The sequence below is a fragment of the Cyprinus carpio genome, chromosome B3, assembly GCF_018340385.1.
Source record: "Cyprinus carpio isolate SPL01 chromosome B3, ASM1834038v1, whole genome shotgun sequence".
NCBI classification, from domain to species: Eukaryota; Metazoa; Chordata; class Actinopteri; order Cypriniformes; family Cyprinidae; genus Cyprinus; species Cyprinus carpio.
Genome location: NC_056599.1, coordinates 30,568,071 through 30,587,942, shown reverse-complemented (window position 1 = coordinate 30,587,942; position 19,872 = coordinate 30,568,071). Strand labels below are relative to the sequence as shown.

The 19,872-nt window shown below is 38.4% G+C and overlaps 2 protein-coding genes across 2 annotated transcripts; one reads left to right on the top strand and one right to left on the bottom strand.

The window, feature by feature from the left end:
- Positions 1-3,444: 3,444 nt before the first annotated feature.
- On the top strand, positions 3,445-10,533 carry LOC109089358 (nuclear receptor subfamily 1 group D member 1-like). Its single transcript, XM_019103474.2, has 8 exons — positions 3,445-3,792; positions 6,569-6,871; positions 6,957-7,045; positions 7,170-7,314; positions 7,827-8,536; positions 8,622-8,807; positions 8,919-9,129; positions 9,599-10,533. The coding sequence occupies exons 1-8, from the start codon at positions 3,741-3,743 to the stop codon at positions 9,793-9,795; spliced, it is 1,893 nt and encodes a 630-aa protein (XP_018959019.1). The 5' UTR covers positions 3,445-3,740; the 3' UTR covers positions 9,796-10,533.
- Positions 10,534-12,069: 1,536 nt separating this feature from the next.
- LOC109089364 lies at positions 12,070-18,777 on the bottom strand. Its single transcript, XM_019103480.2, has 10 exons — positions 18,660-18,777; positions 17,837-17,933; positions 17,394-17,517; positions 17,140-17,297; positions 16,827-16,883; positions 16,544-16,686; positions 15,869-16,034; positions 14,095-14,234; positions 13,242-13,404; positions 12,070-12,576 (listed from the first exon to the last, which is right to left on the bottom strand). Exons 1-10 carry the CDS (start codon positions 18,680-18,682, stop codon positions 12,511-12,513), a joined length of 1,137 nt encoding a protein of 378 aa, XP_018959025.1. The 5' UTR covers positions 18,683-18,777; the 3' UTR covers positions 12,070-12,510.
- Between the last annotated feature and the right edge of the window lie 1,095 nt (positions 18,778-19,872).

Genomic DNA, 19,872 nt, shown 5'->3' with positions numbered 1-19,872 from the left:
AGACCGCTGAGATGTTTACATTAGTGCATGACCGAGGCTACTCACTTTCCACGAAAATAGGGCTCGCGGGGTCGACGCCCACTTTACTGCTCCACTTCAGGGCTGAGTCACCCCCGCACGTGGACCAGCCTGGTGACCGCTGTCGGTGACGACACACCCCCATCACGCTCCTGTGCGCGCAGCCAGCCCTGTCCTGTGCGGGACGACTCACATGGCACACAGGACCCTGCGACTGCAGCGAGCACACAGACAGCGAGGCAGAGCTCTCTGAACCGCATCGACGCATTAAAGCGTTTATTAAATATTATTTGCTTGAGGACTGAACAACGGCTTCATAATAAAGCCCAGGCGCGTCCAAGAGAAGCAAATAACCTGCCGCTGTCTGAATTAAGAGATACGTTTGTTGTAAAAGACGTGCAGCAGTCGTTTAAAAGATATTTAAAATATGCTTTCATTTTCGCTACAAAAATTTGCCAGAATCGCATTAACATCAGCCTTAAAGGTGACATATCATGAAAATCTGACTTTTCCAGGTTTTAAGTGCTATAATCAGGTCCACGGTGCATCTACCCACCAACCAAGGACACGTGCAAAAGATTAACCCAGTAACTTTGTTTTGGTAAGCCTTTTTCTGCACGCGTCTGAAAAAACTAGCGCCTAGTGACGTTGCAATGGGATCTCATTATAATATCACCGTCCCAGTTTCCACTCATGGTGCACAGCTCTGTCAAGAAACCCAAATAGCTCTTGATGAATCCGATGTGTGGCTGATTTGAAATGCTGTATATAAAAGACCTATTGCTATAATGTCAGAATCCTGTAAATGTAGGCTACTAATACTCTTGCTTTGCTCATCCTCAAGGAACGCGTCAATGTTTTACCAACACGTTTGGTCTTGGCTGTCCCGCCGCCAAGGTGTTCCCAGAGGGAGGAAAACCGGGATGATGAGAGCCTGATTATTCTCCACCAACAAAACACCTCACCACGTCGACCACCACCGCCGCTGCTCCACAAAACAACACAGAGAGGACAGAATAACACAGGGATAAACCTCCAGCAGAATAGATGAGATATACAGAGCTTTGCCGCTGTGAATCCAGTGCTGATTATCAGGCTGCACGTTGCAAATTGATCATCGTTACTAAAAATATGCACGGCTGACAAGGTGTGGTGATTTCTGGAGAGGTTATTAACTATTAGGTTTGTTTAAAGAACTTGTAAGGTTTGATGTGTCACCTCCATTTTAAAACAAACAACATATAATAATGTCACAGTTAAGCATATGCTAGGCTACATAAATGAGATCAGCGAAAGCTTCTACAATAGTGTTCCAAAAGGTGCATCATTTAGGACATTAAATGTTATGCTTTTAAGTAGGCTACCTTGGAGTAGCACGAAAATAAAACATCATCCGTACTATATATATATATATATATATATATATATATATATATATATATATATATATATATATATATATATATATATATATATATATATATATTCAGTTGGGTTTCTGATTACCAGGTTAGTTTTGTCTTTGAAATCTAGCACTGACCAAGATACTGTGCGTCTGGAGACAGTATAAACAAAGACCGTGCTGGTTAGATTATGGTACACCGGTGCGCTCCATGTGAAGTGTGTGTGTGTACAGAGTGTTTTTGCATGTGACAACTCAGCGATGTGTCAAACGCAGTCGTGTCTTTGCCACAAGTCGGGGGAGTCGAAGCGTGCGCAGCTATAAGTCCACTCAAGCGATTACATGCCGCGCGCGCCCGGTCTCATGGTGTTTGGTTCAGGTAACGTGATGTGCAAACGTGACGAAAAGTTTACCATCTTGCTTCTGCTGAGGCACTGTTATTATCATGTCCGGGATAGTCAAAACAGCCAGCACAAATATTCAGACACTTGCCATAAAGATACAGTCCGAAAATAGAAGCAACAGGCGTGGTCAGTTCACAACATCAGCCACACAGTGAATCATCTACGTTTATGTTTTCCACCCGCTTGTCACGTGTAGCGTCACGCAGTGTTGTTATACAGGTGAGAACGATTAACCTGCAATAAGGCGCCAGAGTGATTCACGTGAATGCAACTAGTGGCTCATGCAGTGCTGTGGTCGGTATAATTGATGCTACGGATGTGACTCCTTTTATTGCTGCGAGATGCTCTGTTGTTTATTATTTTTTTCTCCAAGTTTCACGGTTTTGTTCTCAGGCACGTGCCTGCTGGAGCCGCAAAAAAAAAAAAAGAAAACAGAAAAAATATATATATATAATGGTCTTCCAAAAGCTGGTGAGCGGTTCTCTAAGGGAGGCGCTCTATCTGGGACACACTGGCAACTTATTGTGGGGGTGAATTGCTGTTTTCAAAATAACCTTAAAATAAATTCAAAAGCTGAAAAGGCGCAACAAAGTGCCAAAATAAGCCTCCAAAACACACGACTTTAGGACATTAGGATTTTGTGCATCCTAAAACTAACTACATCTAGCCACACACACGCACGCATTATATAGGGTAAGATGGGGAAAGAAGTCCCCCTTAAGAACAATGCCCATATAAACTATTGACATACACATGATTTTAGCATATATGATATTTTGGGGTTAACAGAATTGTTCTTATTGGCTGTGGAATTATTAAATAGCACCAACTTAAATATCAATGAATTCCAAATGTTTATGTTTAACATTTTCAAGCAACCTATTATTTTGGGGCAAGGTAAAACCTATTATTTTGGGGCAAGGTAAAACCTATTATTTTGGGGCAACATATTTTACCCCATCTCACCCCAAAGGCACAAAATATATTCCTCAGATATAAGTTAATTATTCTACCCTTAGTCTGCAGTGTTAACTTTACATTAACATAATGACCTATATAAATGATGAGCATATAAATAAACTAGTATATAAATGTAGTTCATATAGGCTATATACACTTCTCCGCTATTTGCTGTGATATCTGAGATTTAATTCACCCTATATTCTTTGCTTGTAAATACATAAATACAGAACATTAAACATATTAGTAATGGCACATTAGATATTATCTGTAATGTTCACGTTTACATTTTTTTTTTTCATGCATTGTTGCAAGATCCTCCACCAAGAGTTTCATACATTTACTGAGAATGCCTTGCGCTGAACACTCACTAAAATCTTCTCCTCATTCAAAACCACTTTTCACGCGTGAGACTCAAGCACAGAACCCAGATTCAGTCATACAAACTATTCCAGGCGATTTCAAACTCTTCAAAATTAGACTTCATTTCCCAACACCGAGGCAGGCACGTGCGCGGGGATCTTTAAAATTCGCACGAAATGTGTTCTGGAGAAACTGTGTCACTGGGCCACGAGGCTCACGGGGTCACATGGACACATTTCGAGCCTCGTGCAGCTGCGCGCCTGCGCGCATCTCATCCATGCTCTTTAGAACAAGGCAAAAAACAAAACCGGGCCGACTTGACAGAACAGTTCAGAGCGAAACAGATAGGGCGAGTGACAGGTGCACTGGCGTATGATACACTTTTACTGAATGAACCACATTTCCTTGACGTCTTTGCGCAGCATTTAACATCTTTTCTCAGCATCTAACAGATGCGCGCGTATTTTATGCGGTTTTAGGACGGTCGTTTCGTGGCAGTCATGACTTTATCGTAAAGAAGAACCGATCTGTAAGAAAAACAGAAGTGTGTCTTCTCTCTGGGGGTTGCATTGGAGATTCTTTCATAAAGCTGCATGACTTTACTGGGGCTCAACATGACGACAGCAGTAGATACAAACAACACAGGTAAGACTTCTTTACGGATGCTTTTAGAAACAGTCTCGTTGATCATTCTGTTTGCTTTCAGTCGCCTCTCTGCTTCATCACTGTCAAATTACATGTCTGTAAGTTTCTATTACGTTCTGAATGTTGCGCAACGGATCCACAAAGTTAATTTATAATCATAGCATGATTCTGAAATAAACAATCGCGAAGATATATTTAAATATGTACATCTTTTAGCATGTGCAAATACTTCATTGTGCTTTCGTAAAACGTAAATATGTGTGAACTGAAAAATCCTGTTCAAGTAAGCATTCTTTCAATGTTTGTATCTTATGATAAATGTTCTGTATATACATAGAATGTAAATACACAACGAGCGCAAGGACATCACGGGTTAAGGCACAGTGTTCTCGTGAATTTCGGGGAACTAGGTCATAACTGCAAAGTCAGGTGTACGGACATCCCCGTGATACAGGCGAGTCGATTCACATGGACCGCCGTGCCTAGCCATGTGCTCTTTGTTTTCATTCTCCGCTCTCCGCCTACAGCCATTGGTGAGCGCAGGAGCTCATTACATAATTCCGCCTCGCGCTGTTTTTGCCCTCCCAGCGCGAACCCGTGTGTGACGCCGCAGTCTGAGCCATGTGCGCGTTGCGATTGGACCAAAGAACGAGGCGCGGGGCTAGGCATCACGTTAACCCGTGTTTGCTTTAAAAGTGGGACATGAAACTGATCCAGTTTAACATTACAGTTTTTTTTCCTCCCGTGACACGAATACAGCCTTTGATAGATTATTTCTTGGATTTAGCGTAGTTCGAACATACTGATAATGAGCCGATTAATGTGGCTAACTTTAGTTTATGATACAACTCAGAGAGCAAAATGTTTTGAAAATATTTTTAGAATGGGTTAATTAGCCAGTGGTATATCGAATGCCTGATATATCGAATGTTTTCGAATCGATTCTGATTGGATGAATCGCGTTCGAAACCGTCTGATACACTTATGACTGTCTGTAAATTCGGAATAGGCTACTTATATACTTATCAAATATTTTAAATATTTTGTATATCCTGCACTCCCCGGAAAACAAGCTGTGTTGCTTGGTACCCGTTACCAATATAGTCAACCTAAATTATATAGCTAACGTAGCGGGAAAATGTTAAAATGTAGAATGTTTACAATTAATATTGAGCAACATGTACCATTTTACCTTTCAGTTTTATTTTTTAAAATCACGAACGAGGAGTTTTCCGTTTCGCGTCGTGTTCTTAGAGCACACTTGTCGAGTGGCTTAAGAGACAAACATAATGAACCCAACGTAAACACTGACAGAATTTATTAATGTAGAGTGTAAAGGTCTCAATCATTGAGTGTAGGCGCAAATGAATGGTGCAAGTTTTTTTTTAAAAAGCGGGTGTGTTTTGAGAGGCGTGCCTAATGAAGTGAGTCTCGTTGAAAGGCTGTCCTTGTGTGGCGCACGTGGAGGGGAGGCGTGCTTCCCCAATGACACAACAGCTCACACGCGCCCTTGTTGTGCTTACACAAGTATTTCCTTTGACACAACGTTTAGGAAAACCTAAGTGTTTGGATTGAAAAACAATTAGGAGCTGCAGAAAGCACGTTTTTGAGCATAAGCAGGAGAAGATCTCAAACCGCTGTAGCTATGTACCTATACCAGAAACATCCACAGTGAGCTCACTGCAGGCTAGTGGACATGCATTGATAAATCTAATGCAGGACAGGTGTTTTTCAGGAGCTTCTGAGGCAAACCACAGGGGAGTCAAAGCTACAGGATGTTTCCCAGTCGTGGCTCCACCTGACACAGTGACTTTTTGACTGTTTGTGCTAGTGAAGGCTACAGTCGTTATGTAACCTCTACACCAGCTCACCTTTGACATTTAAAGTGCTTTAAAGATTATACTCGAAAACACTTCGCAGAATAATTCTAATATGTAAATGTAATATCTATCTATCCATCTATGGATGCATCATTTATTTTAGGAGAACATTAGCAGGAATCTCCCCAAAACATGGTTTTATGGTTTCCATCAAATGCACTGATGCAGTGATGCAGGAGGAAACTGTAAAACGAGAATGAAGGAGACTGTTTTTAACCTCAGGGGACCAAAGGTTAGGAAAGTCAGGAGGAAGTATCAGACACTGAGAATAGTTTACATCCTAGAGTCAATGCCAAGGTGTAAACTCTAGCACACTGTGCTGTTCCTCAAGAGCAACGTTGACTAGTCTTATCTGATTTGAGCTGATGGACGCTAATGAGCAGGATGTAACTCAAACAAAACAAAGTCGTAAATGTCATATAAATGCACATGGTTAGACATGTGCTACTTGACACATCATGCAAAGTTGTTTATTTTATAAACGGAAATAACATCAGACAAATGTGGCTTGCTCACATGGCATACTGGTGCCAGTAAAACTATAAACCACAATTCCTCTGAGGCACAAACTCAGGAAGAAAGGAGTGGTCGCTGTATTTTTTTAAATGTACCCTTGCAGTTTACAATAACAGTTCCTAGAAAGTATTTTCCACAAAAACAGATTCTCTTGCTCCCTCGGCTTCCTTGTTTCCATAGCGTGATCTTTTTCAGCTGCTTGTGTAGTAGAGAGAAGTATTTATGGGAACATTTTAACGAGGATGGACCGTTGTAGGGAGGAGAGCAAATACCTGAGAACATTTTCAGCCCCCTCTCAGTGGGCCTCTCTCACTTTTTGTGTTCCCACAGTGGAGTAAAGAGGACTGTCTAATAAATGTGGCTTTGTTTTCCATTGCTAGGTGGAGTAATATCATACATCGGATCGTGTGGAGGCTCTCCCAACCGCACCAGCCCCGTGTCCATGTACAGTGAGAATTCCAACAGCAGCCTGCAGTCCTTTACACAACCCTGCTTTGGCTCTTCATTCCCACCTTCCCCTAATGGATCACATGATTCCTCGCGAATGTACACCAGCAGCAGCAGCTCGAGTTCAGGATCAGGAGAGGAAGGAAGCTCATCGTGCTCTGGTGGATCCCCAAGAGGCCGCGATGATGGTGGAAGTACACGTAATTCACCCAACAAATCAGTTGCCACCCTTACTAGTAAGCAATAAGAACCATATTTTACCTGATTAATGTATAGTACAGTATCCAGGAGAAGGATGTTAACATCTGACTTTCCATCCAGAGCTGAATGGAATGGTGTTGCTGTGCAAAGTGTGTGGTGACGTGGCTTCCGGATTTCACTATGGTGTCCATGCCTGTGAGGGCTGCAAGGTAAGACAATAGCACTGATTTGCATGAAGCATTAAAATATTGTTGATTGCATTTAAAAAAATAATAATTAACTGTAAATGTCGCATAAAAAAAATAACATTTATGTTATCTGCTTTGTCTGCAGGGTTTCTTTCGACGCAGCATCCAGCAGAACATCCAGTACAAAAAGTGCCTTAAGAATGAAACCTGTACCATTATGAGGATCAACCGGAACCGGTGCCAGCATTGCCGTTTCAAAAAGTGTCTGTCTGTGGGAATGTCCCGGGACGGTAAATATCTATACAACCAAACTTAGAAAAACAGTTACAGAAAAGTTTGGGGATGCACTGATATTAAAATTCTGAATGATGCTGATATACAAACGTTTTTAAAAAATGTTACAAATAATAAATACTAATATTAAAATGAATACAATTTATTTACTTTATTTATAATATTCAAAAACTCCAACATTTATTAAGTGAATAAAGGCAGTGAAAACAGTTTAAATGTTACTATTTACTTTAAGACTTAATGTTAATATTAAAAGTAAAATATGTTTTTTAAATTATTAGGGTTTATAAGATTATGGCTAAAGTAATATAAAAATGGAGAAAAATCAGCACACACAACTACCGATCCAGTATCAGCTGAAACAGATAAAAAATAAATAAACTAAAATATCACCCAATATCTTATATGGTACAATTATATCTTGCATCCCTTGAAACATGTATAATCAGAACATTGAAATACAGCATGATGAATTTGTGACATTTTCTATCTTTACTTTAACCCCCAGCTGTTCGTTTCGGCCGTATCCCGAAACGCGAGAAGCAGCGTATGCTGGCCGAGATGCAGAACGCCATGAACAACATGGTGAACAACCAGCTTCAGAATGAATTCCAGCTGGCGAGCATCACATCCAGCACCCCCTGCTCTTCCTCTTCATCCACCTCTTCCTCTTCCTCATCTCCGTGCCCGGGGCTTACAGTGGGACCGCAACCCCAGCCCCCCGCAGTGCCCATAGCACCGTCCCCTTCCCCTCCGACCCCAGCTTCTCCTTCGGTGCAGCCGGCTCAGTGTCCCCCGGCTCTGACGACTTCTCCACCACCGTGCTCCAGTCCAGGTGTAGACAAAACCATCGCCGCCATAACCAGAGCACACCGTGAGACCTTCATCTACGCCCATGATAAGTTGGGTCCAGCGCTTCTGCCTCACAACGGCGAGTTGGACAACCAAAGCAGCAACCGCTGCATGGCTGGATACCACCTCAACGGCCCCAACACCATCTACCACCATAATAATAATGTCACTCATCATTGTAACAACTTCGAGGTGCCACCAGAAAATGGCCTTCATTTTCAAGCCTCTGGACAACATCAGCAGCACAATAACAATGGTCAGCAAACTCCAAACAGTAACCTCTTTGGCGTCCACCACAGTCAGGAGATGAACAGCAGCTCCCAGGGTCAGAACTGTCCGTGGAAAAAACGCAAGGAGATTCTGCTGGTAAGATCTTTGATATTTAAACTACTCTATAGGTGATTACCAAGTAAAGAGAACCTGGAAGTGATGATGATTCCTTTTTTTCCAGGCTTGCCCAATGAACATGCATCCTTTCTCAGACCCCAACAAATCACCACAGGAAATCTGGGAAGACTTCTCTCTTAGCTTCACCCCAGCGGTCAGAGAGGTGGTGGAGTTTGCCAAACACATCCCAGGGTTTAGCACGCTATCCCAGAATGACCAGGTCACTTTGCTGAAGGCCGGAACGTTTGAGGTAAATTATTGGTGTTTTATTTAAAACAACTGACTTGCATCAAGGCCACAGTGCCAATTACGCCTTGATGGTTTTATTAAGTGCGTATTTCTTTTTGAATATCTCCTGCAGGTCCTCATGGTGCGCTTCTCCTCTCTGTTTAATGTAAAAGAGAGGACCGTAACGTTCATCTCGGGCACCACCTACAGCCTGGAGGCCCTGAAAAGCATGGGCATGGGCGATCTGCTGGGTACCATGTTCGACTTTAGTGAAAAACTCAACGCATTAGAGCTCTCAGCAGAAGAACTGGGACTCTTCACTGCAGTCGTGCTGGTGTCTGCAGGTCAGTCGCATATTAGTGTTAAAGAGAAAGTTCACTCAAAAATGAAAACTGTCATCATCTACTCATCCTCATATTGTTCCAAACCTGCAAGACTTTGGTTGATCTTTAAACACAAATTCAGATATTTTTAATGAAAGGTTTCTGGTCCTCCATTGAAAGCCTATGTAACCGAAACTTAGAAGATCCTAAAATCCAAGTCTTATGAAGAGATACGATCGTTCTATGTGATGATCTATGAACTTTCTTTGGTTACCTGGAACTTCAATGGAAGAACAGAAACCTCTCAGGTTTCATAAAAAGTATCTTTAATTTGTAAAGATCAACCAAAGCTTTATGAGTTTGAAACAACATGAGGGTTGGTAAATCAAATCATGTCATTCCAAACCTTCTTTCTTCTGTGCAACACGAAAGTAACTTAATTTGATCCACTAATTAATTGGGTCTCTCATTGTTTGCTTCTGTTGTACAGACCGTTCTGGCATCGAAAACGTGAATTCAGTGGAGATGCTTCAGGAAAGTTTGATCCGGGCTCTCCGATCCCTCGTCAGCAAGAACGCCCCTAATGACGCCTCCCGATTCACCAAGCTGCTGCTCAAACTTCCTGATCTGCGCACGCTGAATAACATGCACTCAGAGAAGCTGCTCTCTTTCCGCATTGACGCCTGAGGTTGCAAGAATCTGGTGAAAGTGGATCACCGCTGGTTGACTGAAAGACAGAATGGGTACAAACATTAGAACTCTTTCCAAGAGAACCCACCAGAGAGCAAACTCAAGGCTTTGGCTCTTAAAAGCACTTGATGACACATTTAAAGGGACGCTTTGGTGTCTAATGGTCAGTCAGTAGCCTTTATGGCTTGATAACCATAAAGGCTTCTTGAGCCATTTTCAGTACTTACCTGCAATGGGTGGTAAGATTAAGCTAATAATAAAGCAGACAAAAAAAACACTCACATTTGGACTGCATCTACACGGGGAACAAGTGCAAAATGCCTCTTGTAAGGAGTCACAGCCAAGCCAGAAGGATCTCCAGGCCACTTCCAAACAGGGGACGATGGCAGAAAAACGTCAAGCGTCTCCTCGTGCCCAGTTCAGCCTGGGTTCCTGCTATACCCACACTCAGAGAAAGTTATAATCATTTTAACTATAACGCAAATGACAAGCTATACGTGGTATGAACCTTCACACATAATCACATCCCTGTGACTTTGTAAAATATTTGTAAATATGATATACATACTTTAAATGTTTTAAAATGTATAATATATATTTTTTTGTAAAGTTCACATGCTTAATGCAAATGATAAATCTATTCAAGCACAGACATATAAGTAGACTGTATGCATATTATAGACATCAAGACATGTATTTCATTTGTCTTCTTCATAAAGGCATTTTATGAAACAAGAGTGTAGTGTGTCATTTTTTTGAAAAAAAAAATCTCTTTTGTATCTCTTTTGTAACTTTTGTATCTTGAATATATTTTGGTTTATCTGTGTACTGAACATGTTTACATTTTAAAAAAGTAAAAATTAATAAAATACTAACTGAATGATAAAGAAACTACATAAAGTACTATGTATAATATACTAGGTATACTAAAAAGTTGCTTTTCAGTGTCAAGAGAGCACCAGGGAAAATGTATCACTGCTGTCCTGAATTATAAAGTTAAGGCTGTGTCCTCTAGTAGGAGCTGACGTGTGTACCAAATATGGAAGACAGGAAATGATGCCAATTCGTTTCCATAAGCTCTGACACTGAACAGGACTGGGAAGTAAACTAGAACATTATGTAGGTTTTAATTATTATTTAATAATAGTAACACTTTTATTCAGCCAAAAGACATTTTAGTGATCAAATGTGACAAACACAATCATTAAACGATTGAGATTTTAAATAAATGCTGTTCTTTTGAACTGAAAATGATCAGAAATAATCAGATCATAATCAGAAAAGAAGCAAGTGGGAAAAAATGGTGGTGGGGGGCACAATGTCTACCTCATTCATTATCAATATCTACCTCATAAATTTGGTACTTTTTAAAATAAAATGAGAAAGCAATAAGGAAAGAAGTATGCTTAATTAGCTATGCAAGCAAATACTGATTACAAGATACTACAAATTCTGTATGAGAGCTTTTAAGGCAATAATTATATACACAAAAGCAGATTTTAAGAGGGACAGTAGCATTAATTTACTGAGGTTATTACGAAGGACTCAAAAAAGGTCAAAAGACGTTATATGCCAGGCTCTGTCTTAAATTTCCCCACCGGACGTGGAATCTGATCTACAAAAACTGTTGTCAAAACACATCACGTAGTCCAGGCCCTTCCTTATTACAGACACCAGAATAAGCAGAGGATATGTGGAGTGTTCTCCACACACATGGACTCAGAACTGGGTCATTGTGCACTCATAATCCGTTTCACAGCTCCCTATTGGCCAGATCCGAGCAAAACTTACATCTTAGTTGGCCAATGAGAGCAGCTCCTGTTGCGCAGCGCCTGAGGGCGGATAACTGGTATAGAAAGTGGAGTCGTGCTCTAAGTGCCAAGTGGAGTATGTCAGAACAACCAGGGGAAGAAAGAAAAATGACTGTGAAACTGATCTGGTTTCATAACAAGCTCGGGGGTGGCCAGAAGCCAGCGTGATAGGAGCTTTTCGTGTATGACATACGACACTTCAAAAATGAAAAATGGTTCTACACAACTGTTGTGTAGTAAAAAAGGGGATTAAATATACAGACAGCAGAAGAACAAGCTTGAGTGTCCAGATACTGTCTAAATCTTTACCTAACCTGTTATGTCAGACCATAGCGGATGGAACGATATGCAACGATATGAAGAAGGGGTGCTCTTCACAGGAAGTGCTGCCCTCTAGTGTGGAAAAACAAGAGCTGACTGTAAATGTAAAAGAGGGAAGTGAATATTGCATGCCATTTTATACATTTTAGATTCATTTTATTTACCATTTTGTTATATAATAGACACAAACATTACATTTAAACTATACTGCTGAGAGATGTCATGTGACCTGCATTTACAAAGTGAACAATGCAGAGCTCTTTGCTACCTGAAAACATACAAGTCTCAAACTGAACTGCTGGCTCTCCCAATCTGTTGACATGAGTAAAGAGCAATTTTATGCAAATAATAATGACAATTCTAATAATAATGACAGTCTGGGTTGGTTAGATAAAGTCTGAAAGTACTTTTTGACTCACAATGCAGACACAACACAAACATTGATATTTGTGTATCAACAATACAACTAGAACTTTACAATGCAAATGGATTGTGTGTCATATAATAGACTCTGACTCAGGACGTGACATACATGATGAAGTCTGACCGGAGGATCTGGCCTGGTGTAAATTCTTTGATGTCAGATGTTCGGATAGGAGGAGAGAAACTCAAGCCACTCTGTCAGAACAGGATGTTGCACTGGGGGCTGAAAACAGAAAATTCAGAAAAGACACAGAAAATAATGTTGCAAGCATCTGAGCTGGAACATTATACCAATTACTTGGCTTGGGAACATTTTCAGAAAATGCTGGGTCTCAATGCAGCATGGCAGTCTCTCAACTACACTTACTTCACATACAAAAAGACCCAATCTAATAAACATGCATTAAAATGCAATTTATACATTCAATGAATTAAATACAGCTCCTCTACGAAGAGCAAATGATGGATTAATATTTATTTTGATATTTTCGGGGGAGAATTAATTGCAAAAATTACTGAAAAACATAAAAAAAAAAAATAAAAAAATAGTTTGCCATAATTTAACAAAACAAAATTTAAAAAAACTAAATTGCTAAATTTACTAAAATACTAAATTTAAGAAAACTTTATTAAATAGTTTGCCATAATTTAACAAAACTAAATTGCTAAATTTACTAAAATACTAAAAATTTAGGGAAACGTGAAAACAAAGACTATATTTTATAAGAATTTGGAATAATATTTATGAAGTTTGAACATGGCACAAATTTGGTGTAAAAAAATCAGCAACAACATGGATATTTGCATATTTTGATGCTTTGCGTCATGATTAGTAAGGAAGTAATATAAATAAGTGAATAGAAAAGAAATCTTTTCACTCTTCCTCACCTGTAGATCAGTGATATCAAGCAGACTGCCGTCTTTCCTCACAGACAGGAGAGTAGCTCGGCCGTGTGATGGGTAGCCCTCCTCAACCCTCAGGTGACATACGGTGGTCGCAGTCTTGAGAAAGATCAGAAGCTTTTCAGCAGGACACCAATCAATCGCAAACCTGTCGAAACAAACCAAAAGTTCTATATGAGATACAGGGAGTACATTTCTGCACAGTGTAAAACAAGTTTCCCATTTCTGCTATAAAGAACAATGTTGAGATCCAGTGCTGTTAACTTAAATTTACATTTCTATTCTATTCCAAAACAAAAAAATAACACATCCTCAAACACCAAAATAAAACAAAAAAATTAAATGTTGAACTGAACACTTTACTATAAATATAAATATATTTTTGCAAGCTTGCATAGTGTAGTAATAAAAAGAATTAAATTAGTTCATTTCCAGTGCCAAGTCCATGACTTCACGCATTGCATAATTACGTTGGAAAGGTCACGCGTGGTTAGTTATTTGTCTGTGTTTTTCAGTTCAAAAAGGCAGGGTAGGGCGAAAAACTCCATCTCATTTTTTCCACCAATTTCAAAATCATCCAACATTGTTTTAAACTTTCTTGTAAAGAGATTTGAACTTTCTTTGCATGTTGCATTGTAAACACTGGGTCAGTTCTTCCAACGACATCACACATGTGTGGTTACTTGACTATGTGGCTGACAACATTTCACAGGGTTAAGAAAAAAAGATTTTCAATTTGAAGACCTGAGTTGTATGGTGTCTTTGAGTTGAACCTTTTTCTTTATCAGCGACTTGTGATGAATCTGACCTTTACAGTCATAAAACACAGAAAATGTACCTGGAGTGCAGAGCCTGAATCTCAGACAGCATCTCTCCTTGACTTATGTACCGCTCCAGCACCTCCACAAGAGCGGCGCTCACTTGCCTAAGACGCCCATTCACTGCCTCCTCTACAAGGCCAGCAGTTCCCTGAAACACCTGAAACACAGGAAAAAGAGATATATTTACAATAATGTAGTAAAAGAAAATGAGAACCAGATAAGGCTAAAAAGAAATATACTTCTAGACTAGAGGAATATTGCCACTCACAAAAACAAGAATATTTAGTTGTGTTATTATATGTACACTACCATTCAAAAGTTTTTAAAATATCAGATAGTAATAATTGTTCAAATTAATGTCTTTCTTGATTGTTTTTTTTATATATATATTTTTAATGGCTAAACCATTAAAATTTGCGAATTTCAAAATTATGTTTGAAGTTATGAATCGTGCTTTAGATAATGTTTATTTGAATTCTAGTCCTGTTTAACACAGCATTGCAAATTATAGTCTCATCATAATGAGAGCGCCTGTACTTGTGCGCATGTACAAAATCTACTTTACAATTTTGTAATTTACAAGCATGTTCCTTTTTTGGCAATTCATCCCTCACTTCATAAAACACAGCTCTCAGCATCTCTATTAGAGGTCTGCCGATTAATATGCACCGATAGTTGATTGGAGGAACTATCGGTTATCGGCAAAAATCCATGCCGATAGTTTTCCAGGCTGCATCCGTTGCTGGAGTGGCTGAAGGGTCCGCTGCCATTATACAGTACGAGAGCGTCCTCTAGAGGCGGACATCACTAACAGCACGTGTGGTTTGTTTTGACACGTGACACTGCACGCTGCACAGAGCAGGAAATTTCAAACGCGCATTTAAATGCAGCCGACAGAAAATCTTGCCGCGGAACAGAGCGCCATTCACACAGTTTTCCTTTAAATTACATTATATTTGTCACAAATCACTGTTAATGTAAATAATGACTTCACCCTAGGCTATAAATTATGTTTTGTGCTCTTTCTGTGGCTCTAATACAGTCTGTATGCTTCATATAGAGAGCTGTCATACAGATCACACTTTCTCTTTCCCTTTTTTAAACACCGAACTTCAAACTCAATTATGCCAGATTGTTCATTCTTGAAGCAAACTTATGTCCGTTTGGTGATTAAATAATAATAATAATCCAGTGTGTGACTTACATTTTTTTACTATTATTATTTTGATTAGATAATCATGCAGTGTTCCAAAATAGAAGCAAATAAAGTGTGAGAGTACACATAATATCAATAATCTATGTATGTAATTTTAATGCTATGGCCTTGTGCACTGTGGATATTTAATATAAGATGGCCATATTTAAGCATGAATGTTGAAATTAAATGGTAATACTTAACAGTAAGAGTCCATTTGTAATATTAATGAAATCTGTAGAAGTATTGTTCCTTGTGTGCTCATTTCAACATTTACTATTACTAATAGGCTACGTTTTTTAATTTTTAAGTTTCTTTTTTTAACATTAGTAAACTATTAAATAACTTTAATGATCAATATAATAATTAATATTAATATGCTTATTCATTTACAAAGTATGGTTCAGTACTGCTACTGCTTTCTTTTAAAAAATAGTAAAGCACTGTTTTAATTTCCATTTAGTATCCATTTTAAAAACTATCAGTTGATTAATCGGTATCAGCTAGTGTGGTCCAACCTAGCTATCAGTATCGGTAAAATCCACTATCTGTCGACCTCTAATCTCTCTAGGGAATTATATACTGAGACACAGTACCTGAAGATGAAATTCTTCGCTGGTTGTCATGGTGATGGAGACACACAGGGGCTCAAGTGATACTTCAGCAGCACGAGGCAAGAGCTCGAGGCACAGCTCAGAGGAACTGACTGACAGCAGCCTGTACGCCATGTTTCTGTGAGTCACGTTGACCAAGGTCTGCAGCCTGAGAGTCAAAGAAAGCAAGGGGAGTTTATTGTGTTTAAATATTTTTGCAGCAGAAACTTTTCTGAATATTAAAAAAATAAAAATCTTCAGTGTAATCACTCACAGCAACAGCAGTGTTCAATAAATTGTATTGTTGTTACGGATGAGATATTTCCAAAAAACAAAACAAAAAAAACGTTCAGTACACAAGAACTCTGTAAAACGTCAAAATTATGTGATTTATTAATACGTGAACTATTTAAAGAGTGCAAGCCAATGTAAAAACCAATGTAGCCTGTTCCTCACTTCCTCGTTTTAATCCACATTATAGTCAATATGGCTTCTAAACTGACTAAAATCTATTTCTCCAGGCTTTAGTGTCACATGACCCTTCAGAAATCATTCTAAAATTTTGATTAGCTGTTCAAAAAAATTCAAAACAGTTGTGCTGCTTAATATTTTTGTGGAAATTGTGATACATTTTTTTTTTAATTATTTGATAAATAGGTCGTGTATGTACAGACTCACCCATCTCTTAATATTGTCCAGTCACTAATTCGAGCCTGCTGCTTTTCAACCTCATCCTTAAGCTTCGAAAACTGCAAATCACATGCATTGATCGAGTTTTGGGCTGCCTGGATGGAGTCTTCCAACTGAAAGCTGATTTGTTTCTGTGTGTGAGAGGAAGGAGTAAGAATGCAACCAATCTGATTCAACCCGACTGTCCCACAGCTGTTCTCGGTGAAGAAAAGTGGAAATTATTGGAGCTAACTAGCCAGACCAGCAAGTCTAAAGTGAGCGGATGTCTCACCTCAGCTCTCTGATTTCGTTTAGCTGCGATCCTCTGCTTCTCTTTGCACTCCTCTTTCTGAACCAGAATGAGATTTGATTTAATGTACAATAAAACAGTAAGAATATTCAAGTGTTTAGTTGTATAAAACTGCATCATAAAAGTAGCCATTGCTTGAATTCATGAGTATAATGCCATACAATAACCTGAAACAAAAGCTTTTTATTAGATGACTCTAAAACATAAATATCATGTGCTTGCTAAATCAGATAAAAAGCCAATTTTTTTATGAATTTATTAATAGGAGAAAGGCAAAAAAGGAAAGTCTGAGTACCTTTATCTGCAGAACAGACAGCAGAGTCTCCAGTGTCTTCCGTTTCCCCTGAAGCTCCTCCGTGCGATCCCAGAGAGAGCTGATCATCCCCTCCACCTCCTGAACTCTCTCCAGATATTCAGCTTTTAAAGCCTTCCATGCACAACGAGCTTCATTACCTGTGTGCCAACACACACGAAACAAGGCATCATCTCACTGTTTAGCAAATGTAGCAATGAACAGTCATACAGAATAATCCATGGCGTGTGTGTCACCTGGGTTTTGGGGACATGGCTTATTCAGCAGCTGATCCACTGACTCCAGACCAGCCAGCAGCTGGATCATATCAACCACCACACACAGCTGCCTGAACACATGCTTCTGTTTTCTCCTGCAGTCCTACAAACAAACAAACAAGGGCATCAATATTTATTTAATGTATACATCTGTTTAATGTAAAACCCTTTATACCATAATACTACACTTATTGTTGCTACAATAAAACCATGGCAATTGGGTATTAACCACCAGTGTCATCAAAAGTAATACTACTCTAAAAATAAATAAAGTAAATGAAAACAATGTCAGAACGATTTTAAATGGTTCTTGCATCATTTGAGGGAAATCCCAATTTATTGTTAAATAATAGCAAATTTCTGAAAGTTAGTTATTGGCATAAACTGCAGCTAACGTTACACGTGACAAAACACAAACTTACCATCAGATAAGGAGCCATAATTTCGCCCTCTTCTGTTTCCTGCAGCTCGGTGGTGGTGCATGATTTCAGAAAGGAAGGGTCAGTCCTTTCCAGAAGACTGAAATCAGAGAATACCGTTTAGTGGTTATTTATTAAATCTTATTTGTCTATATTTCATGCCCTTAAAAACAAGGACCAAAGCTAAACAACCTTCAGACTGAGAATATTTGAGGTATTCAGTATCTTGGGTCAGTTAGTTTAATCCTTTGAGGTAAATAATTTGGTTGATTACAATTACAAATATCTTTCTTAAAAAAAACTTGAAGAAAACCTGTTTATACAATATCTAGCTGCATTTTATTTTGGGTTGTCACTCACCTGCACGTCAGTATTTGTATTAAAATCTACAAAACATAAGAATTAAGGATAAATGTCTTTAATTATTTCATTAAAACGTCCTTGTGAAAGTACATCAGTGGAGTATTTTAAATAGAGTCGTCGCATGTTGAATTCACGCTGACACAAATATGAAGAAGAAAGTCATACAGAGTTATGAGACCAGGTGTTTCGGGTGTAACACCAAACCCTGATGGTTTGGAGATGCTTCAGAGGGTTAATGTAATGAAGTGGAACTGTATTGATGCTATTTTAGCGAAAACGAAGCTACCGTTACAACCGTGACTTGAGGCGGTTTGAATCCAAATAATGACGTGCCAGCGAAATAACTTGATTCTTATAGTGACAGAGCATTTTTAAACGTATAAAGTACTATACAAATAATTCAAATAGTTTATTAATTCCGCATATGCCTCCATAATTTGATATAATAATAGCCAATACTCACGCTTCAGTTCTCTCCGTCGCCATTTGTGTTTTGAAACTTACCGCCTAACGCTGATTGGTCAGAACTCTGACACCTACGTCACATATGTCCACCAATCATCTATCCATGAATGAACCCTTTAGATGTACTTGAATATATGACTTGAATTTACAGCTAAATAAAACACATTCATGTATTTAAAATAAACATTACATAAATACTTTTTATTTGTAATCTATTAATGCATAGTACTTAACCAAATTCATATTTTCAGTTATCAATATATAGTTTCTAGGTTGTGTTATTTAATTGTAGACTTTTACAGGAAATACAATTTTTATGCATACTTCAATGTTTACATCAAAAGCGTTCTCGTTTAGTTTAAAGAATAAAGTTTAGCAGTTGTCAGTCGTTTAATAGCCTACAAATAACATAAACAAAAAAAAAAATACAAATCAACAGCAAAAATAAAATAGTTTGCAAACCAAACAAACAAATTTTTTTATGTAATATTAGTTTTTAAAACATAACATAAATACAATACAAATAATAATAATAATAGCCTACTTATTTACCATTCCTGGTGATTACTTTCAGTAGCTATTTTTTATCAATCCTCTTCCACGATTAAAAACACCAAACAAACAAATTTTTTTATGTAATATTAGTTTTTCTAACGTCAACGCTTTCTCATTTTTCATATTATAGTTTTTTTATGTAATATTAGTTTTTCTAACGTCAACGCTTTCTCATTTTTCATATTATAGGGGAGACCAGGCTGATCATAGGAACCGTCGACAGTTATAGCCTTTATAGCTAAATTTGTACAGCAACAATATGACACACAAAACAATATTTCAACTTAGACATTAAAAATGCAATCAAAATGAATCGCTAATGACTTAAAATTTAAATAAATTAATCTATTCATTTATAAGGTCATTTAAAATTATTCAATAAAAGTCACAACTTTCTCTGACCTGTATTTATGAGAAATTCATTATCTTGAGAACATTGGCCTACCTTTTCTTTTTAAATATGCCTCACTGTAGTTCCATTGTGTTGAAATCTTTAAGAGGCGTTTGAAACCAAAATACAGAACTCTTTTTATAAAACATATTTGTGTAACTGCACTTTTGACTCAAAGCCTTAGTGATAAAAACTGTTTACATTGATTTCATAATCACAAGAAAAAATATACTGACTTTATTTAAGTTTTCTGTATTCATGCCAA